Raw genomic sequence first — 10952 nt, 5'->3', positions numbered from 1 at the left:
TATATTTTATTCTTTATAAGCAATCCTCGAAGTATCCCAATACATAACGATAACAACAGAACTCTCCAAATTATTCAATCTTTTCGCGTTAGAACGCTTTATAATTTTCAGGATTTTAAATCGTCAAAAGATGCATAAAATGGCTATTTTAGAGCATGGTAAATGTTCAGAATTACTATGTCATCACAAATATCATACCTAAAACAAAAATGTGCGAATCTGAAAACACTTTTTTTATTTTGTCAATTTACCAAAACGTGAAAAGGCCCCCTTTAATTGGTAGCTTTTGTTCTCGTTGTAGATGTTTTACATAACGGAATTATGAAACTCTAAACATTATCAGTGTGTTGTACGTGAACTTGGCCTAAAATCAGCTCGAATTTATTTAAGGTCGTGAGGCGATCTGAAATTCAGTTATGTATGACATATGTCTATGTAATGTGACAAAACAACGGTTGGTCTGAAATTCCGTTATGTATTACATACGTCTATGTAACGTGACATCGTGATGTATACATTTTAGGAGCTATATTTTGGTTCGAATAAAGTTGTCATGAAAATGGTTAACTCATTTATGCCTAGCGTCTAGAAAAAAGGCCTTGGCAAACAGCGTAGACCCAGATGAGACGCCTCATGATGCGACGTCTCATCAGGGTCTGCGCTGTTTGCTTAAAGGAATTTCTTTAAGAAATATTCTAAATTTAGAAATAAATATACTAGACAACCCTAATTTTGGAAATAAATTGATCCAATTTAGAAGGATGGGAGAGTCCAATAGGCATAAATGGGTTAAACATAATCCACACAACAGTGTTTGTTACCACACGCTTATCTGATTTAGTTGTTATGTTGTAACTGGTGCAGGGCAGTACATGGGGAAAAGTGATGATCTTATTATTAACCAGAAATATCTTGAAAAAGATAAACGGCGTATATTGCGGTCGGTGTTTATGAAAGATCAAAAGTTGTATCTATGAGATAAAAAAAATAGCGAATGCCTTTTTTCTGCGCAGTTCATAGCTGCATCACACGCAAATCAATTACGGGATGGTGTGCCGGATTTCGTGGCTTATATCGCTTTACTAGATATTATTCCTTAGATATCTATATTTACAGAATAGAAAAACACAAGAAGCATAAAAATAAATGAAAGCATAAAGGTCAGCCGGAAACACTCCAATCGTATTTGATCCCATCATTAAAAGTATCGTTTATCCTCGTGCCCATGCTTAATAAATTGGTCTCAATGGATAAATATTTCTTATTAAACTAATCGAAATTGTTCCTTATCACGCAATTGTTGAAAACACATTAACAATCTTTGATTGACATACAATAATAATATCTCCGAATATATTTAGTATCTTTCTTATCAAAATAAACTTCAAAAACACATAGTTTACGCAATAGCGTTTATATAACGATTGATGGCACTGACCGCAAAACCGACCTTGTTACCTTGCGGGTTGAAATGCAATGCATTAAAGTGAGGTAACAATTCCACTCCTAGATCGACGGCTTTTTTTATAGCTTTAAACATTTACGTGTTTAACGGTCGAATTCGAAAACAATTTTTAAATATTTTCGTCAAAGCGTATATCAGGTTACTAAACAACAATACTTATATGAGCTAAAATTTATGAGTGCACAGAATGCAATATTGTAGTATTTACCAAATATGAGAACACAGCCTTTAAGTACAAACGCTCTGGAGCTGACATTCTTCTAAATAAAAAAGGGGCACACACTCAACATTGATGTCGATCATTAGAAATACATTTTTTTCATGCTGAATACGCAGTCAATATCGTTGCTAAACAAACTGCTGTATCCCTTTTCATACACTATACTTTCTAAAAATAGAAAGTCGATGGAACAACATATTAATGTAAATGTGAAATCCGTTTGTAGATTGCAGGTTTTCTACTGCGAAAAGTTTCAGGCCTACCGGCGGGCAATTTTATATTCAATTTGATTGGTCGCTTACAAAGGTCAGGCTAAGGTGGAAAGCTGGTGCATACAGCTACGCCAAAAAAGGAACATGGCGCCACATATTATATATATATATATATATATATATATATATATATATATATATATATATATATATATATATCAACATTGCAAAGGTCAAAAATGGCCATAAATGAGCTTGTCCGGGCCATAACTATGTCATTCATTGTGAGATTTCAAAATAATTTGGCACATTTGTTCACCAACATTAGACGGTGTGTCGCGCAAAAGAATTACGTCGATATCTCCAAGGTCAAGGTCAAACTGGTCATTCATTGTGAGATTTTAAAATTATTTGGCACATGTGTTCAACATCATGGGAAGGTGTGTCGCATGAAAGAATTACAAATTACAAACAATTAAAAATATATTTATTTTCAAACAAAGGGGGTTAATTATAAACACACAGTTCAGTTTAAGTTGTTTCTCTTTATCAGACTTTTTATTCACATTGAAAACATGGTTTTGTGACAATTTTGTCCCTTGTTCAATAATAGGTCTAGTTTTGAATGCGATATAAAATTAGTTTAAGAATAGCATGATCAAGAGTTTCGTTTTTCCATTAAGTTACTATTTTTAGAACAATCACATGCACAAAGTACGAATTCTTAGCAACCAACAGAAGGGTCGATACTATGAGGCAATTATACATTAAACAGATTACTACAGGGGGCTAAGTTTACCCATATCACATTTGACTTTTTTTTGCTAGGGAGACAATGACTTTCCCGATCCATAAGTTTGAGTTATATGTCTGTTCACCTATCTCTCAGTCTGTTTGTAGAAACAAACTTGTCCTCCTCTTTTCGCTGAACAATATTTAAACTTACAGGCATTCTTTCTTATAATATTTACTATTGCATGTTAAATTTGTATCAAAAAGTTAAAAAAAGTTATGTCCCTTTTTGACTTCGTATTTATTATTTTTATTATCGTTTTCATTATGCCCCTCTTCGAAGAAGAAAGGGTATATTGTTTTGCTGGCTGTCTGTCCCTAGACAAGTCTGAATGTCGGTTGACCAGTTCGTTTCCGATCAATAACTCGTCAACGAATTGACCGATTGGCTTGAGACTGCACATGTGCATTGGACTTAAGCAGTAGAGTACCCCTATTGAAATTGAGGTCACTAGGTCAAAGGTCAAGGTAACTGTTACACTAAGTGTAAAAATCGTTTCCGAACAATTACTCGTCAACTTATTCACCGATTTGCTTGTTACATATGCATTGGACTTGGACAGTAGATGACTCCTATTGAAATTGGGGTCACTATGTAAAAGGACAATGTCACTGGCACAAAAAGTGGGAAAAGCGTTTCTGATCAATAACTCATCAACGAATCAGCCGATTGCCTTGATACTTTCCATGTACATTGGCATTGGTCAGTAGATGACCCCTTTTGGTATTGGGATCACTAGGTCAAAGGTCAAGGTTACTGTCTCAATAAGTGTGAAAATTGTTTCCGATCAATAACTCGTCAACATATTGATCGATTAGCTTGATGCTTCACATGCGCATTCGCCTTGAACAGTAGATGACCCCTATTTAAATTGGGGTCACTAGTTCAAAGCTCTGTTTGGGGGGGCATATGTCGTCGACCGCGGATCCCTTGTTAATATTTGATCTTGTCATCGAAGTCACCAAAGTTTTGGAAACGCATCAACCGAATTTAATTTTGACCTATATATTGTAAAGGTAAACATCTGAGCAAGTTTTATTATAATTAAACCATTAAGCCACTTGTGAATATTTAAAACCGCGTCTTACAATGGGAATATTGTATAGACAATATTGCTACCATTATATTTTATTGATGTGTGCAATATGAAGCTTTTTACTAATGATGTGCATTATTGGCTCTAAAACTTTATTAGCACTGTAGCCAGTGTTACACAGTATAAATAAGTAAATCACTGTGAATACTACCTCAGTTATGACCGGTTAGGGTTAGGGTTGCTATAACCTCATTGTGTTACTACTGGACTACCCATTAAAATCTGCATAATCATTGAATAAATATCAACATACGACATTTACATGGCATGATGCCTTGTATGCTTCTATTACGTGACGTTGTAGGCCTTACATTACAAATTAACAAATTGTCATCATGTGTCATCATGTGTAATGTGGCAATCAGCTTGATAACAACTTTTTAATGCCCCCGGTATGGTGGCATATAGCAGTTGAACTGTCCGTCAGTCCGTCTGTCCGTCAGTCTGTGCGTCCGTCTGAAAACCTTAACATTGCCCATAACTTTTGCAATATTGAAGATATGCAACTTGATATGTGGCATGCATGTGTATCGAATGCAGTTGCACATTTTGAGTGGTGAAAGGTCAATGTCAAAGTCATCCTTCAAGGTCAAAGGTCAAATATATGGCTTCAAAGCGGCGCATTAGGGGGCATTGTGTTTCTTACAAACACATCTCTTGTTTCTAATCAGTTTTGAACTAGTTTTTGGACACACGTTACCCAGCTTTAAGGCCTGGATAAGAGTGTTAATGTTCTTAACATTTTGCATCAATATGCGAAACTTTTAGCATAAAGAGTTGTAACCAGCTAACAGTTGACATCACTTACTGCACCATGTACGACGACAGTATCAGGGCCATGGTCAAAGTATTTGGGTCTTTTACCTATTGAGAGGTTTAAACCTCAATTTTTTTAATTGACCTGTCCAAGTCGGTGATCCCATGTGTGAATCATTGTGTGTGTATAATTGGAGATCTGTAACCTAAGTAACAGACATTAATTTCTCCCCTGCTATAGTTTCTAGAATTGTATTGTTTGCTATAATAATCAAAGTTTGGCTCACTTCAGAGAATTGATCACAAAACTAACCCGTATAAATTAATGATTTGATAATAAATTGACATTAATCATATTTAGCATTACAATTAAAAATATAAAAAAAGTTTTAATAGTAATCTTAAAAATTATTTACTGATAAACCTTTGCAACATCTTTTGAAAATACAAGAACATATAAATGTTGAAATAAAACGTGATAAACACTGCGATATTGCATTGCAGTCCTTAAACGGTTGGGAATGCATTGCAGTCTTCAAACGGTTGGGAATGCATTGCAGTCTTCAAACGGTTGGGAATGCATTGCAGTCTTCAAACGGTTAGGAATGCATTGCAGTCTTAAAACGGTTGGGAATGCATTGCAGTCTTAAAACGATTAGATTAAACCTATTTCCTTTAGCTCGATTGATTCGATTGCCTGAGGCTTATATAACGCTATCGAGTCCGTTTCCTGGGCCTAGAACCAGTACTTGGTGTCTTTGGGAGAGATCTAAAGAACGCTTCCACGGTGGGGATCGAACCCGTGACCTCCCGGTCGCTAGGCGGACACCATATCCATTACTACGGTAACCTTCAAACGGTTGGGAATGCATTGCTGTTTTGACGACGTTATCGGGGTTTAGTATAAAAACAATCTGTTCATGATACTGGGTTGTCTCACAAATGTTTGTTTAATGAAATCTTATTGTAAGATTGCACTATTAACGAATGGGTAAAGCATACATCAGCAAAAATGGTTTATTTTTATGGTATAGTCTTAATGATGGTAATGGTAAACACGACGCTATGTTTTATTAACAGAAAAACACAAATTCCTTATTTTGATAGCTTGAACTATTGGTATTTCAGAAGATCCAATTATGTTAATTTTCCGTTGTCTCATCCGACAGTGTCAGATACAGATCGTCCAATAGACGAACGAATTTGAGACCACAAGACAAAAGCATGCATTTGATGAAAATGTGTGGAGGACTGACGCAGGCATTGATAAAAATGTGTGCGGGACTAAAGCATGCATTTGATAAAAATTGTGCAAGGCTAGCGCATGCCTTTGATGAAAATGTGAGTAATACCAATACATGCATTTGATGAAAACATGTGCCAGACTAACGCATGCATTTGATAAAATATGGATTAGACTGATGCATGCATTGTATAAAATGTGACAAAGACTAACGCATGCATTTGATAAAATGTGTGCAAGACTAATGCGTGCATTTGAGAGACATGTTTGCAAAACTTACGCATGCATTTGATCAGAATGTGTGCAAGACTAACGCATGCATTTAATGAAAATGTGTGCAAGACTTACGCATGCATTTGATAAAAATGTGTGCAAGACTAACGCATGAATATAATGAAAATGTGTGCAAGACTTAAGCATGCAGTTGATGAAAATGTGTGCAAGACTTAAGCATGCAGTTGATGAAAATGTGTGCAAGACTAACGCATGCATTTGATGAAAATGTATGCAAAACTAACTCATGCATTTGATGAAAATGTGTGCAAGACTAAGGCATGCATTCGATGTAAAGGTGTGCAAGACTTAAGCATGTTTTTGATGAAAATGTGTGCAAGACTAACGCATGAATTGCATGAAATTCTGCGCAAAACGAACTCATTCATTTGGAAATAAATGTATGCAAGACTAACGCATGAACTTGATAAACAATTGAGCAGTACGCAATAGCCGCTTGAGTCCCACGCGCGGTCACCATAAGGTTGATGCACGTTTGTTTAATTTCAAAACCAATCAAATGAGTCTGCGTTTGATGCATTCGAAGTGCGTGAATCGTGCGTCAGACGCACGCAAGCTTCACTTCAGTCGTTGGAGAGTTGGAAATATATAATAAGACGTCCATGTGATACTATTAAAATAAGTATGAATGTGTTGAGAAGATATATAATAAAAAAAATGAAACAAGGTCTTAATTTTTCAAATTTATTTGAATTGTTCAACATGCTAATCATTGGATTTGTGGTAAAGTGTGTTTAATTGACAGTGTAAAACAGTTGCGCTTCGCTCGAGCTCACGTGCTCTATAGTGGGAGTTGAATCGCATGGTTGATATGCAATCTGTATAAATCAATATTTAGCGATAAGTGCACAATACATTGTCTATATATGCAATCTGTACAAACAGAAACAAATTACCCGAACTACATTAAATATCCCGACACTGAAATATTATTTTGTCTTCACCACCACCACAATTATTATCGTCATCATTATTATCATTATCATCATCAGCAGCAGCATCGTTTCATCACAATTATCATCATCATAATCACAACCACAAGATCAACGACCAATAACAGTTATTCAATCAATACCCCTTTCATAAGGACCGTCAATAACATCACCAACAAATAACTAGTGTAACGGCAATCGAAGCAAAACTAGAACATCACCATTATCAAAATCTACAAGTTGATACATGAAGATCAGTATTACTCTTTATTTTATACTTTCCGGTGGTTTATAGAGAAATATCAGTGTATTAAAACGGATAATTCACTGTTTCAACAGTGAAAAATAAACAGAGAAAATTATCGATAGCTTTTTTGGATATGGTTTGTTTCCCCATTGTGACCCCCAATTTTACCAAGGGCGACTACTCAGCAATGAATTGTTTTAACAAAATACGGATACGCTTCCCTTTAACATACATGTTTTGACATGTGGGGCACCCAACAGAGAATAAGATTTCCGGAATGGCAAAAATTACAAAACTAATAATCTGCAAACATGAAATAAAAAGAAATAGAGGATGTTTGTTCATGTCAGTGTAAGATCGTGTGTCATTTCACGAGTGATCATAGAAAATATATTTTCAGGAGTGTAAGCATAAAATAAAAAGAAGATTTGTTATTTTGATAACGCCAATAAAGACGAAATAAACAAATTGAGTGAATTTACGGTCGTACTCTTTTTCATCCCTGATTTTACGGTATGGCGAGTTTCCGAATTTATTGTGTTTAGTTGCTTTTTAATCTAAATATGTGTTATGTGTTGTGTTTAGTTGCTTTGTAATCTAAATATTTGTTATTTGTTGTGTTCAGTTGCTTTTTAATCTATATATGTGTTATTTGTTGTGTTCAGTTGTTTTTTTTTCTATATATTTGTTATTTATTGTGTTTAGGTGCTTTTCTATCTATATATTTGTAATTTGTTGTGTTTAGTTGCTTATTAATCAATATATGTGTTATTTATTGTGTTAAGCTGCTTTATAATCTATATATTTGTTATATGCTGTGTTTGGTTGCTTTTTAATCTTTAAATTTGTGTTATTTGTTGTGTTTCGTTGCTTTGTAATCTATATATTTGGTACATTAGTTTTTTGTTGAGACACAAGATATCAGTGAGTTAAATGTATACACATTTTTAAAAATCAGTTTCATCATATTCATAAAAAAGTATTTTCATTACGGGTTTCTTCGTTATTAGTCAATTACAAATTGTCCACGCAAACGATAATTTAAAACACAAATAAAACGCACCGAGGTAACCACACTGCAAGAGTCAAAGAAAGGCATAAGAAAATGTTCACGGATAAGTCAACGTTGTCGCAAGTACATAATGTTCTACGAGTCTACTTTTTTAGAAAACTATTGAACACAATTGTGGTATACCAAATGCAGCTTTGTTTATTCACAAACCTTAAAGCCCTCGGGTTCCGGCAGACATTCCAGAAAGATCCCAGACCGATGAGTATCGGGACTGTATATGCCAAATGTTTCGAAAACTGGTGTGTATGGAGGTACAGTCGCACAGTTGGACATGACCTTGAAAGAAATATGGGCATGCCATTGACAGAAATATGAACATGGCCTTAAAAGAAACATAGTAATGACCTGTAAAGAATCATTGACATGACCTTGAAAGTAACATCTACATGATATTGAAAGAAAAATAGACACGATTTGTAGTTTACCTTGCAAAAAACATGGACTCGATCTGTAATTAATATTGAAAGAAAAATGGACACGATTTGTAATTGACATTGAAAGAAAAATGTACACGATCTGTAGTTAATATCGAAAAATAACAATGGACACCATCTGTAGTTAATATTGCCAAAAATGGACACGTTAGGTTGTTGACATAAAAAACAGCATGGACACGATCTGTAGTTTCCATTGACAGAAACATGGACTAAATCTGTAGGCCTCTCCAATGAAAATACTTTGGGACACTCAGATGAATAAAAAAGGCGACCGAATTGTATCATATTCTTAGCAACGAAGCGCACACCTGCTTAAATGTTTCTGGCATGTGCATTAGTGGTTAACACATGCGTGCCGATAAAAATTCAATCTATCCCGCTGTCAAATATTTGTACTAAGCATCTATTAACTTCGACGTTTTTTAGTTAATAACATGCCAACATTTGATGCTTTTTCTTTAAGCTTGAACAAATGTAGAAACATTAATTGTACAACAGGTTAAGATTGCTCTATTTACTTATAGATGGGTACCACAAAACGTGTTTCGTACCTGATGCCCTATTTTCCATCCCTTTGGGTCTGTATTGGTCAGGGTACAGTGATTGACTACGAATGCTTCTGGGGACGAATGGTTACCGGATTTCGGGCAAACCGACGCAAGGGCATTGTAGGAAATTATAGTTCCAGCAATGTCGAAATCAGTTTTGAATTTCGAACAGATAGGTGTGTCTGAAAGTTACACAAAAATATTCTCATGTGCGCATACTGACAGTTTGCGCATTATTTCATTCTTAAATTAAAGCTTCAAATAAAATCTATACACAGAACATAAATGGTACATATCACTATTATAAACGACCATTAAGCGATTTGATTATTTGCATATGTATCATTCAGTTTTTCAATCTTCAAATCGTCGTTTCTTAAACTAAGTTTATAAACTCATGTACATGTATAGCTAGTCCCAGATTACCTATAAGGCAGAGTACGAAACTGCCGATGAGCCCCGCGACTTTAAAGGCCACATAAGACCGTGAATATACAGACAAGGCGTATTGGGATAACAATGATATTTCATATCCATACAAGACCATTTCAAATTGTATATCTTGCCATCCTTAGAACTTGTAGACTAATTAAAATGAAATCAACTGGTCGTTGACGAATAATGGAGACGAATATCTTGCTTTGCAAACAATGTATTCCTTTATATTTACTTGCGAAAAGTTTGGATAAAAACAATATCACTCTTAATCTAACGCAACAAAAATCCAGTTCTGACTGCAAGTGTCGTCCCTGTTTAGCCTGTGCGCGCTGGACAGCCTAATCTGGGACGGACACCTAACCCACATTACATTAGGTCAAGTTTTCCTGGAACGTGACTAATATGAACGAACGGTTTACCTGTGTACATTTGCAACTCGGCTGTTGTCGCAACCGTCGGTGTTGCTGGATTAAATGTTGTGCCTGACCTAGTCGTTGTTGTTGTTGGCTTGTGGGTTGTGGTCATCACTGTGTTAGGTGGTGTTGTGGTCTTGTGAGTATGATGCGATGTTGGTGGCATGGTTGTTGTTGGTGTTGTTTGTATCAGTGTTGTTGTTGGTCTAGTCGATGGAATTGCTGTTGTTGGTATTGTTGATGGCGGAGTTGTTGTTGGTGTTGTTTGTATGAGTGTTGTTGTTGGTGGTGTTGATGACAGTGGTGTTGTAGGTTGTGGTTGTGTAGCCGCCAACTGTGTTGCTGGGGCGTCTAAAATGGAAAATACGTGTTCTTTACTCGAACGTTAAGGGGTCCATTGCTCTTCCGTCTTAAATGAAAGTTCTTGTAAATGATACATTCGCTTTACTGATAAACATTCTGGAGATCAAAAATGTTGTATTTCAATTATTAAACCTTTAGAGACAAAAGTTGCAATATAATGCGTATAATAAAAGTGCAATTGTTCCTAGATGATTCAATTTGAAATAAGCTGTCGCTCTATATTACACATTCAAACATTAACTGACTTTTACCTACTTAACACTTTTCATGAAAGCATACACTACTCGAGACTATTACCAATTAAACATAAAAGCAACTTAATATCTTTAATAAAAAGCCATTTGTTTTTGTTGTTGTTGTTGCGTGCATGACAATCTGATTGACATTCAAACAAACGGGCCCTTAAAAGAGGGTTAAATTCAT

At 35.3% G+C, this 10952-nt stretch overlaps 1 protein-coding gene across 1 annotated transcript in view; it reads right to left on the bottom strand.

The window, feature by feature from the left end:
- Positions 1-6749: 6749 nt before the first annotated feature.
- LOC127847405 (uncharacterized) overlaps positions 6750-10952 on the bottom strand; it is a 54739-nt gene continuing 50536 nt past the window's right edge. The window contains exon 8 of the mRNA XM_052379277.1: positions 6750-6897. Coding sequence (XP_052235237.1) covers positions 6814-6897 — 84 coding nt within the window. The 3' untranslated portion in view covers positions 6750-6813. The remainder of the gene's footprint in view (positions 6898-10952) is intronic.

Source organism: Dreissena polymorpha, chromosome 10 (genome assembly GCF_020536995.1).
Source record: "Dreissena polymorpha isolate Duluth1 chromosome 10, UMN_Dpol_1.0, whole genome shotgun sequence".
Lineage (NCBI taxonomy): Eukaryota > Metazoa > Mollusca > Bivalvia > Myida > Dreissenidae > Dreissena > Dreissena polymorpha.
This window is presented reverse-complemented; position numbering and strand designations above follow the sequence as displayed.